Source organism: Salmo salar, chromosome 15 (assembly GCF_965601325.2).
Source record: "Salmo salar chromosome 15, fSalSal1, whole genome shotgun sequence".
NCBI lineage: Eukaryota > Metazoa > Chordata > Actinopteri > Salmoniformes > Salmonidae > Salmo > Salmo salar.
In genome coordinates, this window is record NC_138305.1 from 94,592,145 (window position 1) to 94,613,416 (window position 21,272).

Genomic DNA, 21,272 nt, shown 5'->3' on the forward strand with positions numbered 1-21,272 from the left:
CCCCCATTCGCACTCACTGGATGCAGTCCCAGCAGGTTATCAGTTAAGGAGGAGAGAGATGACATTAGAGAGCTCAGATGATGCTACAAATTACACATTGTCCATGCTTTCCTTTCGCAGATAAACAGTGACAATGTTGAGGAATGTGGCAGAAGAACAGTTGATCCAGACAGATTCTTGAGGTGCGTGCATGGTGTTCAACAAGGTAATCTGGATAGCTAACTAGCTAGGTTAGCTATCCATCCATTCTAAATTGATTGCAAGGCAAGGTGGTGAATTCAAGTCAATGGCAATTTAATGCATTTGTTCTGTTTTGTAACTTACATGTGGCAATTATAATGGTATTGCCTACTAACGGCTGTGTTTAGACGGTTATCTAGTTGGGTCTGTATATGTTTCAAATCTTCCCTTTACCAATGCAGATTAATTTACCTACACATCCCGTCAGACAGATGTGTTTACCCTGACTTTTATTGTTGCTTTCCCGACAGAGAACATGGCAAGAAGAACAAGGATGTGTTTGACATTTCCTGGTATAGTGGTTGTTTGTCTGCTTCTTCTGGTTGGCTTAGTGGAGACAGCCAATAAAGTAGACCCATACAATATTCTTGGAGTGACCAAAAGTGCAAGCCAAACTGAAATCAAGAAAGTGTACAAGCGCTTAGCTAGGGAATGGTAAGAACATTACTTACTCTTTCTGTTCTGGGTGTCAGAACTCAGTGGATATATTTAGCACTAGACTATTGACTGTTTACAAAAATGAATGGCCCATTGATGCATTGTCTTTCCTTTATTTCTGTAAGGCATCCTGATAAAAACAAAAATGAATGGCCCATTGATGCATTGTCTTTCCTTTATTTCTGTAAGGCATCCTGATAAAAACAAAAATGAATGGCCCATTGATGCATTGTCTTTCCTTTATTTCTGTAAGGCATCCTGATAAAAACAAAAATGAAGGCGCTGAAGATATGTTCATCAAGATTACCAAATCTTATGAGGTAAGAGTGTATCCAATATTCGCCAGCATCAAAACTTCAGCAGCCTATTGTTACTTTCTTTTTACGTTAGTTTATTTAGTAAATATTTTCTTAATTTTCTTAAAAATGCATTGTTGGTTAAGGGCTTGTAAGTAAGCATTTCAGGGTAAGGTCTACACCTGTTGTATTCGGCACATGTGACAAATGAAATTTGATTTGAAATGCATTATTCAGAAAGGAATGCTCCACCCTCTGGTAACAATATCCATGTGCTTTCTACCCAAACTCTTTAAGATCTTATCCAACGAGGAGAAAAGGGCCAACTATGACCGGTATGGACAGACTGATGACACCCAGCCGTATGGTCATGGTCACTACGGTCATGGTCACGACCAATTCTACTTCGATGAGTCCTTCTTCCACTTCCCCTTCAGCAACAAGGGCAGCCAGGAGTTTGCTGACAGCAAGTACGCTCTGCACTTCAACCAGTATGTGAATGACGTGGTGCCTGACAGCTTCAAAAGACCGTACCTGATCAAAATCACCTCCGACTGGTGCTTCAGCTGTATCCACATTGAGCCAGTCTGGAAAGAGGTTGTGCTGGAGCTGGAGGCCTTGGGTAGGAAATTACGAAATGCATTACACAAACGAAAGTTACTCAACGACTTCACCATCCATATGACATAATATTACGTTCTAGTAATTTAGCAGACACCGTTATCCTGAGCAACATACATTCAGTGCATTCAACTAAAGTAGGAACAATAACCATAGTGAGTCTTTGTATGGCTGATTATGTGTGGTATGTGTTAGGTGTGGGGATTGGTGTGGTGGACGTTGGTTATGAGAGACGTCTGGCCAATCACCTCGGTGCTCACCGCACCCCGTCCATACTCGGTATCATCAACGGGAAAGTGACCTTCTTCCACTACGCTGTGGTGAAGGAGCACCTGAGGCAGTTTGTGGAGGACCTGCTCCCTCAGAGACTGGTTGAGAAGGTAAATAACAACAGCAGCAACAAACAACATGATTTCGCAAATTCACAATAATTTCTTTGTGTGTATGTTTCAGGTTACAGACAGGAATGACCTTCAATTCCTGAACAGCTGGCATGAGCAGAACAAGCCGCACGTGCTTCTGTTTGACCAAGTGCCTGTAGTCCCACTCTTGTATAAGGTAAGCCATTGTCTAGACTAGTCAGTCTGGCATCAGTTTAAACTACCTCTGAGAGAGCTGGTTTGACTATCACTTATTGACTTCCTCCTGGAACATAGGTCATCGACAACCGCTTTCTAATACTTGCTTACAGGTTTTTTTTTCTCATCTTCCGTAGCTGACTGCGTTCGCCTATAAGGATTATGTTCAGTTTGGGTACGTGGACCAGGGTCTCTCAGATACTGCCAACCTACTGAAACAGTTCAACATTAACACCTACGCCCCCACCATGCTGGTCTTTAAGGAGAGCATAGACAAGCCTGCAGGCATTATTCAGGTAGTTACTAGACAGTTAACTAGATTTGACCACTTTTCCACCAGACAGTTTAATTGAATAGTTAAATAGCATTTGAATACCCGAGTAGTATATGTATTACTGATGTTTATTGATAATATTTAGAGGTGCTGTTTTTGTTGAGGTAACAACTGTTAATTCAGCTGATTAGATACAAGGCATTTTATTAATATCGCCATGTTGTTGTTCTCCTCTTCTAGGCTAAAGGAATGAAAAAACAAGTCATTGATGAATTCATATTGAACAACAAGTTTCTCCTCGTCCCTCGACTGGTGAACCAGAAACTGTTTGATGAGCTTTGTCCTGTGAAGCAGTTCCACCGACGCAGAAAGTAAGATACTGATGCCTTTTGTGAACTTACAATTTATTTGTGAACATACAATCTCTGTAGAGCCAGGTGACATGATTGATTATTTTACTTCTATAATTGAGGTATACACATTCAGCACACTCTAAAGGTTTTAGTGCTGCAGAACGAACACTAATGTCCCCAAACATCTGCCTTTCAGGTACTGTGTCCTGCTGATCACTGGTGATGAGGAGTCCTATACCATAGGAAACCAGGCCTTCCTCTCATTTGCCTACACCAACACTCAGGAGGTGGTGAGATTTGCCTATGTCTACCAAAGACTGCAACAACCACTGTGTGATACTCTGCTGAAGACCAAGGACAGTACACAGCCACCACAGGTACGTTTATGCCATATTGAACATGAACTTTGTTAATGTGCTCTCCTTGGATTTTTTGAGAGCTTCTGGTAGAGGTGTCTGTATAATGAGCCACATACACGCACACACCTCTCTCTATTATACTTTATAAAAATGTAAAATCACCTTTCCCCAATACTATAAGCTCATGTGGAAGTGTGTTCATGTGCTCGCTCCGCAGGTGCTCATCCTGGAGCGTCGTAACTCGGCAGGAAACGTCCTGTACAAGGAGGTGGCGGGCGGTTGGAATGGAACCGATAAGAATAAACAACGTCTCTTGGATGAGCTGCAGAGGCTGCAGAAAGACCCCTCCATCCTCAACCAAGACGCAATGCTGCCGGAGCTCAACAATGAGTTTGCCTCTGTGGGTTGAGTTCCTCACTACTGAAAAGTACTGTATGTAAAAAAACAAGGCTGCCCTACTTTATGAAGAGCAAGGATAATGATGTGGTAATTAGTACTGTGTCCAGAAATAAGATACTTGTTGGAATGTTCTTTTGTAGGATTCCAAACCTGCAATGTTTTTTTCATTTTTATGATGGGTAATACAGTACAATCATGTAAGTGTGTTGTTCATCAGTTTATGACTAGGCAGTAAATATGTTGTTTTAAATTCCAGATGTTTCTCATTCGATGGATCTATACAGCTTATGATTACCTCACTGAAATCATTGATGATGTTCTTCACAATAATTGGTAAGTTAACTCTTATTCTCGATGTTAGGTAACAACATATGGAGATGTGGACATAATAAAATGGCCCATGCCATTCAACAGATCTTTCAAATAATGATAGTTCTTCAGTTGTTTGCTTGATGTTCTAGTCAATAACTGCTTATCAGTGTTATAATCAAGATTAGTGTTAACACAGTTTGTCACTAGCCCCCCCTTGTATTTAGATATATCTGTAATATGTTTCTGCAGGCGTGAGATGATGCCCCTGCTGTCGTTGATATTCTCTGCCTTATTCATCCTGTTTGGAACTGTGGTGGTTCAGGCTTTCAGGTAAGATGGAGAACCAGTGATTCTGCAACTCAAACGTATTACCTTGGGGGAAACTGCTTGTTCAGACTTATCGTCCTGCTTTGTGTGATTTCAGTGACTCTAGTGAAGACGGCAAATCCAAACCGAAGGCAAAAGATGGCGCTACAGCAGAAAATGGATCGCCGGGTAGCAGCAGCACCTCAAGGCAAGACATTTTAAGCTTCAGTGAAAAGATTCAAGCGGTGACTGAAATATATATATATATATATTTTTTTAGCTCTGACATATTTTAGGGATTGTAGTTATGTTTTCAGTCAATGCAATAAATACAATTGAGTGGTTCTATGCTTATCATGTTTTTGTGATTTATAGTCGCCCACCGAAGAAAAACTTTGTGGAGGTGACGGAGCTGACAGACATCACGTACACCAGTAACCTGGTGAAGCTGAGACCAGGCCACATGAACGTGGTGCTTGTGCTCACGGACGCCTCCAAGAACGTCCTGCTCAGCAAGTTTGCCAAAGAGGTCTACTCTTTCACTGGGTGAGCGCATGATCCCACATGGTCTGGTGTTTTGAGGGCACCGTATAGCTCCGCATTGACATGATTGGTTGACAGTAGGTGGGGGCGGGAGGTCCTGTATAAACACAAACTCACTTCCTTGACAACTTCCTTCACAATAGCTCTGCGAAGCGCAAGAAGTATGAATATCCTGACTTCTGCAGAGGCAGTATTGCAGTAAATGCTGTATGGCCACTGCAGACGTCAGATTGACCATGCAGCACCATTTAGGGGTGTTTTTATGCACAAAGTGGAGTGCCTGGATACAGCCCTTAACTGTGGTTTATGGGCCATATACCACAAATCCCTGAGGTGCCTTATTGCTATTATAAACAGTTTACTAACATAAATAGAACAGTAAACAAGTATTTTTGGGCCATACACGTGGTATATTGTCTGATAGACACACGGCTGAAATGCTGTTTCAGCCAATCAGCATCCAGGACCCAAACTACCCTCTTTGTAATGGTGTATATAGTGATACATAGCATTGTACTTATAACATGAGTATTCATATGTGAGTGTTATGGAAAGCTGCCTCTTTGGGGGGTTGACAGAATCCAGCAGTTGTAAAATATTTATAACCAACATATCATATCCTTTCTTTTTGCCCCTAGGAGCCTGACGCTCCACTTTTCCTTCTTGAACTTGGACAAGCACAGTGCATGGATGGAGACACTGCTGGAGTTCGCCCAGGATGCCATGCAGATAGACACTGACGAGGACGATGGCGCCCGCCACAAGATAGACTACACGGGCTACATCCTGGCACTCAACGGCCATAAGAAGTACCTCTGCCTCTTCAGGCCTGTCTACACCGGGGAGGAAGGACCCGGGGGCGCCACTGGGGGAGGGAGAAGATCTGGGTCCAGAGAGGACCACCCACCACGCAGGTCTATGCCCAGGTCCCGCTCCACTGCCACACTGCAGATCCACCACAAACTGGACTGCCTGGGGCTGTGGATGGAGAGGCTGATGGAGGGAACCCTTCCCAGGTACTACATCCCTGCCTGGCCTGGAGAAGATCACCGCCTCCAAATAGGGGGGAAGATAACAGGACTCCTACCGAACATCCTGACTTGCGGGCAAAACTTTTGTGAGGTTTGAAATTAATTACATGCAAAGTCAGGATTCAGGCCTAAATGGACACGTACCAAAGCTATCTGTGTCTAAAAGCCAAGATTCCAACGTGTTCTCATGGCAATATATTCAGGGGGAGGCTAATGTATGTTTTGAGTGCATGCACTGGGACATAGTTTGAAGAAATGACTTTCAATAGTGAGGTTGGCTTGACTCATTGAGACAACTGGACTACATTCATCTGCCATCTCATGTTCTGCTGGAATTAGCTAGATCGGTCTTTTTTGCACTTCAGATATTTCTTTCTTACAGAAGTACTTTAAAGTAGGATCGATAGAGGGAGGGTACAGAATATAGTGGGTCTAAAAGCAACAACCGTTGAACAATTCCTAGATCACTTTCCTTTTGGGATCCCTTCCTCTGCATGCTGTCATAACAGTTACATAGTTATAATATCTGCTGCTGTTACAACCTCTAGATGAGCTAACTTAATCACTGTGGTCATAAGTAGACTCCTGCCTTTTTAAAACCATCATCCATGCTATTCCTGTATGTAATCTATCAGATTGTGCTCTGATATTAGCTTCACTGTCTCAATGGTGATTGGTCAGTTCTGTGAATAGAGATGCATGTCTCTACTAGATCTATTTTGTTGACCATTTTGATCGTTTCCTGAACTTAAGGCTTATTGTTGTGCAATATATAATGGAACTACAATGCCTTCCATTTCCCCTGGCAGATAATATTTCATGTTTATCCTTCTTCATGTAGACATAGGCTATTATTGAAAAATCTACACAGCCTTATTATTGTGCTTTTTGTTACATGACCAATTGCAAGCTTTTTACATTAGTGTATTTTACTTTTTATTAAATGTTTTACATCACATAGCCAGTGGCTGCAGTGAGCTCAGTTGTTAGAGCGTGGCGCTTGCAACGCCAGGGTTGTGGGTTCCATTCCCACGGAGGACCAGTACGAAAAATGTATGCAATGTATACTGTAAGTCGCTCTGGATAAGGGCGTCTGCTAAATGACTAAAGTGTATGTAGCAATGATATAGTGTATGTTGGACAACATTTCATGTGACATTTATTTTGGAATAGATAAGGGCAGAGCAAATGCAAATTAAAAAACAACTTAACTGTACTTAAACCAATTTATAAGCATTAAACTCTGATATTGTCGTCATGACAATAATGTACTTATATTTGGAAATGTAAATGCTGTACATATTCTACCTTCTACCATGTTATCTGTACATATATTAACATCATACTATAATATCAAATTAGTTTTTACATGCATTTTATAATAACATGGTCATATCATTCCTCAATACTGTTGTTTATTTGATTATAAACATGTTTTTGTTACAAAATGACTATACTAACATCCCTGGTACAATGTTGACTAAATAAATGTATCTGATTTGCAGATGTCTCAAAGGTTCTGCTACAGTGCATATCCTCTTGCTGTGTGTAATAAATGCTTTATGTTCATATGTTACAGAGACATTCTATTTTTCTGCTTCACCAATCCTTGTTTGGTGTGATATGGTCACACCGGTGATTAACCTCTGATTACATATTGAATCCGTTCAGTAAAAGTGATATTCTTCCGATTAAGTATGTGCATAACCTCATCACATAATTAGTCATAATATTTTGTCTTTGGAAGGACACACATCATTTCAAAGAGCAGGTTGGCGGCCGTCAGTGCTGTATTGCCTGCAAAAACATTTTTTTTGTGTGTTTGAAATTATACTGAAAGTAAAACAGATTATTCAATGTGACAAGAGTCATGATAAGTACAGTACCTGTGGTGTCATAGGGTGGAGACACCTCCACTAAATCACACCCCACCAGGTTTAGGCCATGGCAGCCCCGGATGATTTCTAGTCCCTGGGCGTCACACACACACAGAGAGGAAAACATAACACCACCCTCTGTGTCAGCAGCTGCCTCCATCTCATATCTGGATTATAACACAGTAACAACTAAATATTCTACCAAATGTCTGTAAAACCCCTAAAACAAAGTCAGGTATTTCCTTACTTGTATGGATGTGAGGCCTGCTATCTCTGGTGTGCCTGTTCCAGGGGCGAAGGCTGGGTCTAAAGCATCGATATCAAAGCTGAGGTAGACTGGACCCGTCCCCATCTGAGTCCTAACCGCAGCCATGAGAGGAGCCAGGGACTTGAACCAACACTCCTCCACCTGAACCACACGGAATCCCTACAGAGCACACACACACACACACACACACACACACACACACCGAGAGAGAGAGAACAAACACACACAGAGAGAACACATACAAACATTTATGTTTTTCCTACGCATGCCTTTCCTGAACCCTTTTCTGTAGTTGGTATTCAGACTTAGGGCGTAACGGGCTTTGCAGGCGTGGTTCCCTTGCGAGCGCTGAATAAATGTAATTCCACTGCTGAAAACCCTCCCAATTGATGGCGAACAAATGTTCTTGTGGTTTTCATTCTATAGGGTTTTCACTACATTTATCTTAAGCCATCCCTTTAAATACGCTGTACCTTTCATTTGAATTTTGTCGACAGACTAGAACACATTGAGAGAACGGGTTCAGAAAATAGGGATCAATGAAAGAAAGCCATCTAAATAAATATATATTCGTCTCTGTTTCAACACCAACTGGTAGATTTAAAAAATACTCTGATCTTATAGATTATATAGGAACATTTTGGGGTTAGGTATGTATGTTTGAATCATTTAATATATTGCGCATGAAATATATTGATGAATCAAAAATACAGTGGTTTGATTCATTCTGAAAATTGCCACATTCAGTTCTTTAACCCATGGTAATGTTGGAAGATTAGTGTATATACATTTATAATAGGGAGAATAGTGTACAATAGCAGGCTATACCCTCCTATTGCATGCACAACAATGGAACTGTGTGATGACACAGCCAAGTATTGCACCATGTGTCGGGTTCACACTGTTAGGGCTCGGTCTGCGCTCCGCTCCATAACGATTTAATTAGCCTATATGTGTTTCATTTTTTATATTATCAACTGTTACTAATAGAGCCCCACAGTGGAGGTGTCATAATATCCATAGAACGTAGTGGTCAAACAGGGAAATGGTTCCAATAGTTTTTCCATCATTTCCATAGTAGATTTTACAAACACTTAAAATAAGGGCTGTGTTTCGTGTAGGCTGAACCTGGTGTGACGTTTTGATAACAATGTAAATCTCTCTAGGATAAGGTGACTTTTTTATCAATATATTCGGCTCTCTTTACTCTCAGATTCGAAAATGCTAATAAGCATCAAGGTAGATGTCCTGCGAGACTACAAATCCCTGCAAGCTCCTGCACGACACCTTTGCTAACAGGTATTGTGTCAATTTAAAACTTGCACAAGACAGTTCACAGAATTGTCCATTTAAAGAAATGTAGCCAATTTATTAATTACTAAATTTAGCTTACATTAGAGATCCTTACCTTTGACTCGATTGAACAGTCTTGTCCAGACCATCATGGCATTTAAAGTTTTTAATAATAGCCACATTAGCAGGTAATTAGCGTTTCATTTTGGGGGGGGTAAATACAGGTGAATATATTGATAAAAGTCACCTTGTCCTAGAGAGTTGTACACAGTTATCAAAATGTCATGCTAAGGTAAGCCTACCCGAAACACAGCCCTTATTTTAAGTGTTTCTAAAATCCCCTGTGGAAAAACAATTGGAACCATTTCCCTGTTTGACCACTAGTTTTATGGGTATTATTACTATTACTGTGGTAGTCTATGATCCTCAGCAACGTGGTGTCTACAGAGGAAACAATTGAAGGTAAACAAAACTATGTAATTAAATGTAATGATAATGTAGAATATACCAACTGAAGGGAACTTCGCAGTTGAATATGAGTTATTAGGCCTACTGATAGTGTTATTTAAAATGATAGAAATAGGAAACGGGGTAGCCTATAATTAAGACATTTGAGAGTGTACATACCTGCAAGTTAAAAGGCTGTACAATTAAAATTCTGCAAAATGGCACAGCATTTCATAAACTTTACTGTGGGAAAGTTGATATGCTCAGTTTGATGCCATATGACTGGTTTCACATTTGTCTCCAGTGATTATAAGGTAAAATATATCTAAAACAAGTGTCATTTATATTTGCAATTCCCTTATCCAAACAGATTACTTATTTACCTAGCACTTATCAATAGCTCTTATGAAATTGTAAATTAAAGTGCATGAAGAAGTGTTATATCTATCGGGATTTTTTTTGGTAGATGTCAATGTCACGTCCTGACCAGTAAAAGGGGTTATTTGTTATTGTAGTTTGGTCAGGGCATGGCATGGCGTTTGTTTTGTGTGGTTCGGGTTTTTGTGTTTATGTTCTACATTTTCTATTTCTATGTGTTTATCTAGTTTTTCAATGTCTATGTTGGGGTTTTGGTAGGACCTCCAATTAGAGTCAGCTGGTTGTCGTTGCCTGTAATTGGAGACCATATTTAGTTGGGGTTTGTTTCACTTGTGTTTTGTGGGTGGTTGTTTCCAGTATAGTCTGTGCACCTTATTGGACTGTTTTCGTCGTTTGTTTTGTTTAAGTGTTTTTCCTTCAATAATAAAGAAGATGATCAATATACCCGCTGCATTTTGGTCCACTCCTTACGACGAACGTTACAGAACCACCCACCAAAAGAGGACCAAGCAGCGGAAGAAGGAGCAGCAGGATAAATATTTGGAGTCGTGGACATGGGAGGAAATATTAGATGGAAAGGGACCCTGGAGGCAGGCTGGGGAGTACCGGCGACCGAAGGAGGAACTGGAGGCAGCAAAGGCAGAACGACGAAGGTATGAGGCATTATATCCTCCATTTCAGGAGGGGAGGAGGCAGCCCCCCCCAAAATAAATATTGGGGGGGGGGGCACACGGGTAGTTTGGCTGGGCCAGGGGTGAGCCCTGAGCCAACTCCCCGTGCTTACCGTGGGGAGCGTTTGGCGTGGAGAGCACCGTGCTATGCGGAAGTGCGCACGGTCTCACCCATCCGCACGCACAATCCGGTGCGGTCGATACCAGCCCCCCGCAAGTGCCGTGCTAGAGTGGGCATCCAGCCAGGGAGAAGTGTGCCGGCGCAGCACATCTGGCCACCAGTGTGTCTCCTAGGCCCAGGCTACCCTGCGCCTGCTCTATGCACGGCAGCCATCATTCCTCAGTACAGCCCAGTTCACCCTGTGCCAGCACTCCACCCGTGCAGGGCTACAGTGACAACTCAGCCAGGACGGGTTGTGCAGGCTGTGCGCTCCAGACCTCCAGTGCGTCTTCAAGACCCAGTGTATCCTGTTCCTGCTCCTCGCACTAGCCCTGTGGTGCGTGTTACTGTTCTGGCGCCTCCAAAGCCAGCCCCACGCATCAGGCCTCTAGTGTGCCTGCCCAGTCCAGTACGGCCTGTTCCTGCTCCTCGCACTAGCCCTGAGGTGCGTGTCAATAGTCTGGCGCCTCCAAAGCCAGCCCCACGCATCAGGCCTTCAGTGCGCAGTCCCAGTCCAGAGCTTCCGGCGACAGTTCCCCGTCCAGAGCTTCCGGCGACAGTTCCCCGTCCAGAGCTTCCGGCGACAGTTCCCCGTCCAGTACTTCCGGCAATGTCCTACAGCCCGGAGCCTGCAGAGACGGCCCACAGCCTGGAGCCTGCAGAGATGGCCCACAGCCCGAGGTCTCCAGCGACGCACCTCAGCCCGAGGTCTCCAGCAGTGGTCTACAGCCCTGAGCCTTCAGCGGGGGTGGGCAGGTTAGAATGGGGACTAAGGCCGGAGCCAGAGCCACCTCCGTAGTTGGAGGATTGGGGGGGGGGGGGGGCACCCTCCCTTCCCTCCCTTTAAGTTTGGGGTTATTTTTTGTGGGGTTTTTGTTTTGAGGTGCATTTGGGATCTGCACCTTTGGTGGGGGGTACTGTCAAGTCCTGACCAGTAAAAGGGGTTATTTGTTATTGTAGTTTGGTCAGGGTGTGTTTGTTTTGTGTGGTTCGGGTTTTTTGGTTTATGGTCTACATTTTCTATTTCTATGTGTTTATCTAGTTTTTCGATTTCTATGTTGGGGTTTTGGTAGGACCTCTAATTAGAGGCAGTTGGTTGTCGTTGCCTCTAATTGGAGATCATATTTAGTTGGGGTTTGTTTCACTTGTGTTTTGTGGGTGGTTGTTTCCAGTATAGTCTGTGCACCTTATTGGACTGTTTTCGTCGTTTGTTTTGTTTAAGTGTTTTTCCTTCAATAATAAAGAAGATGATCAATATACCCGCTGCATTTTGGTCCACTCCTTACGACGAACGTTACAGTCAAGATCAGAATACAGCGTATCTGCAGACACACCTCCGCCACGCCTTCAATTCAAGGTCAGAATACACAGAGAGAACAAAGTGCATAAAAAAGGAATAACGTTCCATTTACGTGCAGTTAACTCAGGTCGGAATCGGGGTCATAGAGAGTTATTTTAATCATATATAATGTTTATTATTTGACCTATTTATTTATTTTTTTACTTTTGTGAATGTTTGTGTCGCCCTAGGTGAGGACAACATCTACACACAGTGAAGTGAGTACCTGTGCTCGGCTCCACTCATAGGCATCAGGTGAGTAACCTGTACCACGCAGGCCTATCTGGACGACCCTCTTGCAGTCTAGCAGGCCCTCCTCCACACAGCGCCTGAAGGGTGTCCCGTGGCCAATCTTCTCCCCTAGGACTACGTCACTTGTGTCGGCATGAGCATCCACATGGATAAGACCCACAGGGCCGTGTCTGACAAACACAGGATACAAATGTACTGTTTCACAAACATTGATTCAGCCCAGTCCTGTACCAGAAATTGAGCTAAACAGAGATTATCCATTAAAAGTGTTATTTTTTTTACCAAATCTAAATGTTACGTTAAATGTGATGTTATTGAAGTGTCCAGACACTTTTTTTGCCAGTTCACTTGGTTTTGAGAAAATTACCTGACCGGCGATAGACTTCCTCAGGCTAATTCCGCAGTATCGGGGCAGTGATGAAACATGAACAAAGGCTCCAGAAACACCCACATAGGTCCTTTTAGAAACTGAAATGCTCTCAGTATAGTGATGCAGGTCTTTAAATGTTGTAGAAATTGTGTCATTGCGAACTTCTGCCTATTTACATTCCATTATGTTGAACTTCAACGATACTTTTTTGTGTGCGAGCATGGACGTACTTTCTATCAGCACAATGGGGGACAAGAAAACACTTGCATGCTCGCACACCGATACTGCAGAACGAGCATGAGGAAGTCTATCCATGGTGGGGTAAGTTTCTCAAAACCAAGTGAAATCGCAAAAAAAAGTCTGAACACTTCTATAACGTGCCATCTACATTTAAAAAAATTGCAAACCTGTCCTTTAATCTGTCCAGGAAACTGGCCCTGAATGTATTCTAGTCATTCTGGCATTTTACAAATGTAGGGCTACTGATACACTACTTACTTCTCAGCAACTGCTTGGAGAATAGGGTATGCTATGGTGTGATCACCACCTGTTAAAATAACGAATACAATGTAGCCTATCCAGTTAAACATACACCTTAACTTTAGTGTGTCATGCCAAAGCTTTGTAACAGTAACCTTTGTACTATAATTGTCAGGTTCATAAGCAGGGCAAAGATTAATCATTCAACGTTGGCCTAAATGTGTGACGAGGAGAAAGAAGAAGCAGGTGTTGTTTTGAGGCACATCTGAAAGGAATATCGATCACTGCTGAAATGTAGTTAGTAGGCATTTGCTATAATGTCCAAAATCCCTTTCCTCACATCTCAGATTGCATAGTGTAGAAATGGGTGCTCCTCCTCACCCATAGTAAGGGGGATACAGCCCGTGGCCAGGATTGTACGGTAGGCCTCCCGGATTCGTCTGCAGGTGTCCTTTAGGTCATACACGTTGACGTTGACGTCCCCAATATCAGCCACCATCAGAGACTCATAGGGGGCTGCCCGGGTGCCACTGTTGTAGGCCCTCAACATGGCCGACTCGGCTCTGATCTGACGGGGGCCAAATCTGTAAAGGACCATGCATTGTCCTACTTTTAAATAACATTGGTTGTAACAATCATAATTAGTTTGACACATGCTCACAACTGAACAATCACTAGATTCATTCATAAATTAAATGTGTACATTATACTACAATGGACAAATATGACTCGCAATTTGTTATAGAAAATAAAAGGCAAAAATGTACATCTACTGCAAATGTGATAATGGATTTCAAATAAATTAGTACAGCCTGCTATGCTCGTACGAGTACAGTATTGTACAGTATTTGCATAGATCAGTGCAGAAGTAGGCTACCTTGTCCCAGGTCGGTTGGAAGTACCAGTATCGATTGGAACACCAACAAATGCTGCATCAAGTCCATCTGCAGTCTCTTGGTAAGGTAACTTGCCCATTGTAGCAATTCCAGAGACCCTCGCTACAAATTCGGCGCTTGGAGGGACATTGTAGCGCATTCCTGAGCAAAGTCGTGTAGGGGTGAAACATGGACGTCGCCTGTCAAGTGTCTTGTTGCACACTGCTGAAACTTCAGAAAAAGTATCGGTAATTGTTATGCATGACCGCCGTAACGTTCCCCGAATATCAATTCGACTCGTTTTCAAAAGAGACAGCATACTTTCAATAGATATAACGGCGTAGTTGTTGGCGACTTTTGATTTCAGCTTCTGGATTCCGGGGCTTGTTTTTGGGGTTGCGTTTACAGTTCCACGGATCTATTAAGTACATGGATTGACTCGACAGGCAATTGGCTAGTGTTCTGACCTATGCTTTCATCATGTTTATATGATTGGAGATCTGTGGACAGTCAGATCTCTCTGACAGGCAAATACGTTCTAGGCAATAAAAGGGAGGTGGGGTGATGGGAAATACATTTTATTTATCAGCGTACAATCTTTGCTAGATAATGAAATATATTATTTTGCTATCAACGCTAGGGACTCAAGGAAACACCAAGTTCAAACACTAACACTTTATTATAATCTTTGGATATGTATTTTACACTACATCCAGTGCTTATTAAAAACATCCTCACAATTCAAAATGTAGCTTTACAAAGTGTTTGTTGTCAGAGACAAAACTCATTCTGTAATTTTTATAGGACTATATTCTAAAATGTCCCATGACTCAATTTTTGCATGCATGGACTTTCATTTTATTTAAATAAAGGACTTTTAACTCAAAATGTGAAATACAGTGATCTGGTATTGCTATTAAATCTGAACTGATATTCTGCTACATAACCATCTGGAGATATTTAGATGCTTTATAATATCATCCTTGACATACAGTAAATACATTGACTACCTCATGGTCTTAGTCAAAACATGTTCACAGAGGCTATGGAATAGTCTATATGAGACCGTAGTGGTGTAACTCAAATAAAATGTGTTGATTTGGAAAATACACAAACCAAACAAAGGGGTAAACCTCAAGCATGTCATTGACCAGGTCCAAACTGGACATAAAGTGCAAAAATCCCAAAATAAAATTCAACCCCCCAACATATGGAGTCTAGTCTTAGCATGAATTAAAAAGTGCTTATATTTGTTTCCTGAAAGCTCGATAGACAGGGGTGGAAATGGGGAGAGAAACTATTTAGATTTTTTTTATTCCATTTTTTTTTTATTTTTTTTTTATTCCATTTTCCACCTCTGGCACTACGTTCACCTACATTCAAACTCAACGGGTTAGACCAGAGTTAGACATATATGTCTGTGGGTTAGACTGAGAGGACCTAACGCGACATGATGCTGGCTCTACCCTGTTCTCGTCCGTACATGAGGAAGCTGACAGCCAATCGGAGGTCTTCCAGGTCCAGGTTAGACAGGAAGCACCTCTGTAGCTCCACCTCCACCGAGCTCCCACTCGGGGCGCAGCCCCTCAGGAGCACCACTGCAGACCGCCACAGCAGCCAATCAGCTAGCTTCTTCATGCCAGCGCTGTCCTGATTGGCAAGGGCACGCCTTCCCCAGAGGCTCAGATGCAGCATGTTGGCAGCCACTCTGGCACTGGGGCGCTGCAGAGAAACAACAATAGGAGCATGGGATTCTCTGATAGTGTACATAATGACTTCCAATACTAATCACCAAGCCCTTACGTAGTGAATAGAGTACTGCATAATGAACAACTTCATCTTGTTTCTCACACAAATACTCTGAGAATCCCTGAGAAATTAGGAAATTATTTTTAACATACCCTTCAACGAAGTGGTGGCCATATAATCTAATTCCTTACTAGACTCTGTACCTTATTGGGGTTCCTACGCAGAAGCAGCTTGACGACTAGTTGCATGTCAGCAGATACACAGGCAGGCAGGGCAGGGAGCTGGATCTCCTGGAAATTCCTGCTGTCCAGTCCACCTGCTCCATAGAACGGGTTGGCCTGGCCAAATATCTCATAAGAAATGGCCCCGACAGCCCATGCATCTGCCTTGCTATAATTAATAACCACACCCTGCCCAGGAACTGCAGTGACAACCTATAGAGAGATAGAGGTGTATTTTAATCCCAAAATCAGGAAAATGTTTCCATTTATGTTAACAGTCTGTCACAAGAGACAATGCTTGCATGAATCTTGATTGTATAGGTTGTTGTTTTCTATTTCTCTTGTGATAGCTTACCTCAGGTGCCATCAGGCAGGAGTTGCCTCCTCTGTTCACCCACATAGTGTTGAAGGGTAGTTGGAGACTAGAGTCACTCTGAGCCAAACAACAGCCGAAGTCTGTGATTACCAGGCGGGGGCAGCCCTCTGAACAATAGAGATGCCAAATAGCAATAGGATTATTTGATTAAAACTAATATGATAAGCATTAATTAATTAATCAGTATCACATGCCATGTAAATATCTTCATTTTGCGTTTGGAGAGAGAAAAAACATCAAGACAGAATTCTGACCATGTCTTTTGTAAATTAATTTCATATTTAACTTTTAAAAAACATGGCAAAGCTTAATGACACTCAAGATACCATGCCTGAGCTTGCCCTGTTGCTCTCTCTCTCTGACCTGAGTCAAACTCCAGGAGCACGTTGTCTGACTTAAGGTCCCTGTGAGCGATGCCCTGTCTGTACAGATGGTCGACTCCCTCTAGCAGCTGCAGCACCATCAGAGAGCCCTCTCTCCTGCTGGGCACGTTCACCTCCAGGTACTGACGCAGGGTGCATGGGTAACTATGGAAACAGGGGGAGGAAAGATCAGTATACACTAGGTTGGGTGAACAAATAACTACTGGGATGGACAAATCTGCACACAAAATGGTCCGGTCTGGTAAAAAAACAAATGCTTTTTAGTCCAAGAGTTGACTGTCAGAAATGTTATATGAAGAGAGAGACTGTAGATTCCTATAACAACAACTTTATTATAAGATTAGCAAAAATGAAGGAATCAACCATTACCAAGAATGGTTCAGAGTTGAAAGCTTAAACATAGTCGGGTTTCTGCTTTTACAGAAAAAGTACAACCTCTTGTCTACGTGGCAGTTTAGCAGATGTGTGGAATCAGGTGGACCAGTGTAAAAGGCGATTGGTTTGTCTGTGCAGATTAAGATAGCCCCAGGTTGATAGCACGAGGGCTCAACCGTTTAACTGCGTTTTGTCACAGTTCACATTATAATGTGCTCCTTCCTGCAAGGTTCCACACAGCTGACTTCCTGCAGATAGTAAACCCCACGGGATCTCACATGCTGCAGCCGCACCTAAACAGATCTTAGCTAAGTCACACAAAGACAAGTTTGTATCAGGTTAGAAAAAACACTAGCATATAACAAGAGACTATTCCTTAAGGAGTAAAACGCAGGATTGCATGACTAATTGTGTAATTTTCTATGACACAAGTTAATCTGGGGCTGGGACACTGAGATACAGGATGGATGTGGGAGAATTATCGTTACTTCTTCATGACCAGGAACAGGGTACGGTTGTTGCCCAGGCCCTCAGGGTTGAGTCTGGCTGGAAGGACATCAGGGTACTCCTCCTGGGCACCGGGTAGAAGGGGTACGTCCGCTGTGAACGCCCGGAACACCCTGATCACATTGGGGTGGGCAGAAACCCTCTTGGGCACTTCCCCAAAATACCTGCAAAACAGACCAACGGAAATAAAACTTGCAATGCACTCTGTTGATGCATGGCAAAACACTCAAAATATGTTGGGCTATTTTGTGTCTATTGAAAGTAAGTTGATGCTATGACTGACTGCTGATACTAACCCATTTAGTGCAATCTGTTCCTCTTTTTCCTGTTTCATGGCGAGAGGGCCTGCAGGGACCAGCTCCTGGGACATGGATCTCAGAATAGCCTCACTTGATGAACCAGCCTGCAGGGGAACAGGGAAGACAGTCTTATTACTATGCCAATTGCACGCTGAACATAGCCTGTATTCTACAGTAATATAAAAAATACAATTAAAAAAGTAACACTCTCCCTGTGCCCCAATAATCTGTCATTTTTTCTGAAGTGTAGATTGGTGTAAGAATGGGCTAGACGGTTTCCACCAAATTTCTTATACCAGTCCTTTCACTTTAAATCCATGAAGGAAAGTGAACAAGTGCACACTTCGGGGGAAAAGGACATTATCTTGACAGACACCCACCCCAAAGTTCCACATCATCTTGACAGCTAGAGGATAGATGCACAGGGAGCTGGAGGGGCTCCTCAGAGACCCATTGGCCACCTCTCCATCGTCACTGGGCTGGTCATTTAGGGAACACCGGTCACTCTCCCTGTCCCTGGGCACAGCGAATGGTGCCGCAGCTTCATACACTGCAGCGTTGGAGCCTTTTCCTATCTGCTTCCCAATAACGTAGTCCTCCAGCTTGTAGCCCGAGGTGAAGGACTTGAGAGGACTGCAGTTCTTTTTGGTAAACACAGCCTTTAGAAAAGAGGTGAAATGTAGGCCTTTAAGATTAAATAACACATTTTTATTAATGTTAGTAAATTATTATTAGATATGTAATTATTCTTTTATTTGACTAAATGTAATATTTAAATGTGATATTCCTGTCAAGACTAAAGATAAAAACTGATGACTCACAGTTTTTTCAACATATCAATAAAATATTTTACATTGTAGATTACTAGCACTTGTAGATCAATTTGTTGTCAACATCCATGTTGTTTACCTGGATTTCCTGGCATGTCGCAGCACTCCTTCGATCATCATCGAGCTGTTGTTCGATCAACCCCACACCGAGACCGAAAGCCAAAAACACTGCTCTGTTTCTTGGCGAGCCGCTGCCCCCAAACCTCCTGAAACCACCGGACTGCAGCTGTGCAGCAAGACCCCTCAACGACATGCGGAAATATCGGTACCGAACTGGCAGGAAAGTCTGAGGCTGAACGGTGCGGGCCGGTTGGCCTACACGAAGACGCTCACCTCGGAACTTTGCTGCAAGTCGACCAGCAGGTTTGAGGAGACCTAGCTGGATAACAGACCGTCCCAACTCTACCCCACGGCTGATGGCATGTTTTACAGACATGCTTTACCAAAAAATGTAAGTTTCGCTTTGTTTTTACTTTCTCCGTCAGTCCTCGTCGTTCATAACGTTACACCACTTCTTCTTCGATGAGGTTTAACGGCTGTTGGCATCCAATAAATGTTGCATTACCGCCACCTACTCGACTGGAGTACAACTCCATTATACTGCTCCGCTATTTAAATCAAATCTTATTGTCACATACACATGGTTAACAGATGTTATTGCGAGTGTAGCGAAATGCTTGTGCTTCTAGTTCCGACATTGCAGCAATATCTAACAAGTAATCTAACAATTCCACAACAACTACATAATACACACAAATCTAAGTAAAGGGATGGGATAAGAATATGTACATATAAATATATAGATGGGCCATGACAGACCGGCATAGACGAGAAGCAATAGACAGTATAAAATACAGTATATTCATCTGGGATGAATAGTGCAAGATATGTAAACATCATTATTAAAGTGGCATTATTAAAGTGACTAGTGATCCATTTCTTAGAGTGGCTAATGATTTCAAGTCTGTATGTAGGCAGAAGCCTCTCTGTGTTAATGATGGCTGTTTAAAAGTCTGATGGCCTTGAGAAAGAAGCTGTTTTTCAGTCTTTTGGTCCCAGCTTTGATCCACCTGTAGTGACCTCGCCTTCTGGATGGTAGCTGGGGGAATCAGGCAGTGACTCAGGTGGTTGTTGTCCTTGATGATCTTTTTGACCTTCCTGTGACATCGGGTGCTGTAGATGTCCTGGAGGGCAGGCAATGTGCCCCCGGTGATGCGTTGTGCAGACCACACCACCCGCTGGAGAGCTCTGCGGTTGTGGGCGGTGCAGTTGCCGTACCAGGCGGTGATACAGCCGACAGGATGCTCTGAATTGTGCATCTGTAGAAGTTTGTGAGGGTTTTAAGTGACAAGCTAAATTTCCTCAGCCTCCTGAGGTTGAAGAGGCGCTGTTGCACCTTCTTCACCTCACTGTCTGTGTGGGTGGACCATTTCAGTTTGTCCGTGATGTGTACGCCGAGGAACTTTCCAAGTGCTATTTAGTCATCCCTCAGGTCAACAACCTGAAAGGATGGGACACCATTACTTAATACACCCTGTAACTCTTCTGATGTCAAGTCTCGCACACCCCAATACCTCTCTGCAGCTGCCACCACAACCTCCATTTTCTGCGACTTACGTTCCCTCCCTGCAGTACAGTTGATAACCATTGCTATAAATGCTAAAAATCCAATCTTACTCAAACATATATCACTTGTTGGTTTATCCCTCTGTACTGGTACAGTGCTACTACTCTCACCACTCCTCTCAGGATCCCTCCCCCTTGACCCATCTATCAACTTTCTTCACTGCCTCAGCATATGACAACTTCTGCACTATTCTAACCCTGGAAACCTCAACCTGCCTCTCTCGCACGGGACATTTCTGATCCCCAGCCCCATGGGCACCCCTACATTTAACACATACCACTACTTTCCCCAATGCTACACATTCCTTTGTCTCATGCCCTTCTGCACACTTCTCACACCTAGGAACCTCCCTCCTACACACTGCTGTCAGATGCCCATAAGCTTGACACCTGTAACAACGTAATGTATTCGGCACAAAAGCTTGTACAGGATACCTTATATATCCTAACATCACTTTGTCGGGCAAAGAATCAACATCAAAACTCAAAAGAACAGACAATGACTGTTCTGTTTCACCACTCACGCCACCCTGTCTGCGTTGCACCAAACGACGAGCATCACAAACACCGGGAATCTTCCCCTTCAGTTGGTCAACTTTTACATTTACCGCTACCTCAGTAATCACTCCTTTCAATGGCGGCCTTTTCTTGAGAGCAAAACAATTCACATTTCTTGCCCCCATTTGTTTAACACAGAGAGCCTTCTCCCACTGACCAGCAGAAACACAAACAATTATCACAAGACC

At 43.0% G+C, this 21,272-nt stretch overlaps 3 protein-coding genes across 5 annotated transcripts; 1 reads left to right on the top strand and 2 right to left on the bottom strand.

The window, feature by feature from the left end:
* Window positions 1-5: 5 nt before the first annotated feature.
* On the top strand, window positions 6-7,326 carry djc16 (DnaJ homolog subfamily C member 16). Of its 3 annotated transcripts, none has more exons than XM_014146787.3 (15): window positions 6-205; window positions 492-675; window positions 932-998; window positions 1,272-1,596; window positions 1,791-1,975; window positions 2,049-2,153; window positions 2,311-2,469; window positions 2,688-2,818; window positions 2,997-3,177; window positions 3,377-3,559; window positions 3,815-3,891; window positions 4,120-4,200; window positions 4,295-4,384; window positions 4,552-4,722; window positions 5,358-7,326. In XM_014146787.3, exons 2-15 carry the CDS (start codon window positions 497-499, stop codon window positions 5,845-5,847), a joined length of 2,424 nt encoding a protein of 807 aa, XP_014002262.3. In that variant the 5' UTR covers window positions 6-205; window positions 492-496; the 3' UTR covers window positions 5,848-7,326.
* agmat (agmatinase (putative)) lies at window positions 6,887-14,659 on the bottom strand. Its single transcript, XM_014146832.3, has 7 exons — window positions 14,163-14,659; window positions 13,667-13,869; window positions 13,304-13,352; window positions 12,410-12,605; window positions 7,875-8,054; window positions 7,637-7,721; window positions 6,887-7,547 (listed from the first exon to the last, which is right to left on the bottom strand). Exons 1-7 carry the CDS (start codon window positions 14,477-14,479, stop codon window positions 7,471-7,473), a joined length of 1,107 nt encoding a protein of 368 aa, XP_014002307.1. The 5' UTR covers window positions 14,480-14,659; the 3' UTR covers window positions 6,887-7,470.
* A 161-nt stretch (window positions 14,660-14,820) lies between these two features.
* On the bottom strand, window positions 14,821-19,442 carry pink1 (PTEN induced kinase 1). Its single transcript, XM_014146827.3, has 8 exons — window positions 18,980-19,442; window positions 18,451-18,729; window positions 18,068-18,174; window positions 17,753-17,935; window positions 16,870-17,033; window positions 16,486-16,613; window positions 16,113-16,343; window positions 14,821-15,882 (listed from the first exon to the last, which is right to left on the bottom strand). Exons 1-8 carry the CDS (start codon window positions 19,334-19,336, stop codon window positions 15,601-15,603), a joined length of 1,731 nt encoding a protein of 576 aa, XP_014002302.1. The 5' UTR covers window positions 19,337-19,442; the 3' UTR covers window positions 14,821-15,600.
* Window positions 19,443-21,272: the final 1,830 nt, after the last annotated feature.

What these genes read in the sequence shown, in the direction of transcription:
- agmat (XM_014146832.3), bottom strand. Translation starts at nt 14,479, where the DNA reads ATGCTGTCTCTTTTGAAAACGAGTCGAATTGATATTCGGGGAACGTTA. An exon ending in CTCCAAGCAGTTGCTGAGAA is followed by an intron (nt 12,606 to 13,303) that starts GTAAGTAGTGTA and finishes TGTGTTTGTCAG; the next exon opens with ACACGGCCCTGTGGGTCTTA. An exon ending in ATGAGTGGAGCCGAGCACAG is followed by an intron (nt 8,055 to 12,409) that starts GTACTCACTTCA and finishes TGTGCTCTGTAG; the next exon opens with GGATTCCGTGTGGTTCAGGT.
- djc16 (XM_014146787.3), top strand. Translation starts at nt 497, where the DNA reads ATGGCAAGAAGAACAAGGATGTGTTTGACATTTCCTGGTATAGTGGTT. An exon ending in CTCAGAGACTGGTTGAGAAG is followed by an intron (nt 1,976 to 2,048) that starts GTAAATAACAAC and finishes TGTATGTTTCAG; the next exon opens with GTTACAGACAGGAATGACCT. An exon ending in GTGGTGGTTCAGGCTTTCAG is followed by an intron (nt 4,201 to 4,294) that starts GTAAGATGGAGA and finishes GTGTGATTTCAG; the next exon opens with TGACTCTAGTGAAGACGGCA.
- pink1 (XM_014146827.3), bottom strand. Translation starts at nt 19,336, where the DNA reads ATGTCTGTAAAACATGCCATCAGCCGTGGGGTAGAGTTGGGACGGTCT. An exon ending in GAACAGATTGCACTAAATGG is followed by an intron (nt 17,936 to 18,067) that starts GTTAGTATCAGC and finishes TCTGTTTTGCAG; the next exon opens with GTATTTTGGGGAAGTGCCCA. An exon ending in GCTCCTGGAGTTTGACTCAG is followed by an intron (nt 16,614 to 16,869) that starts GTCAGAGAGAGA and finishes TCTATTGTTCAG; the next exon opens with AGGGCTGCCCCCGCCTGGTA.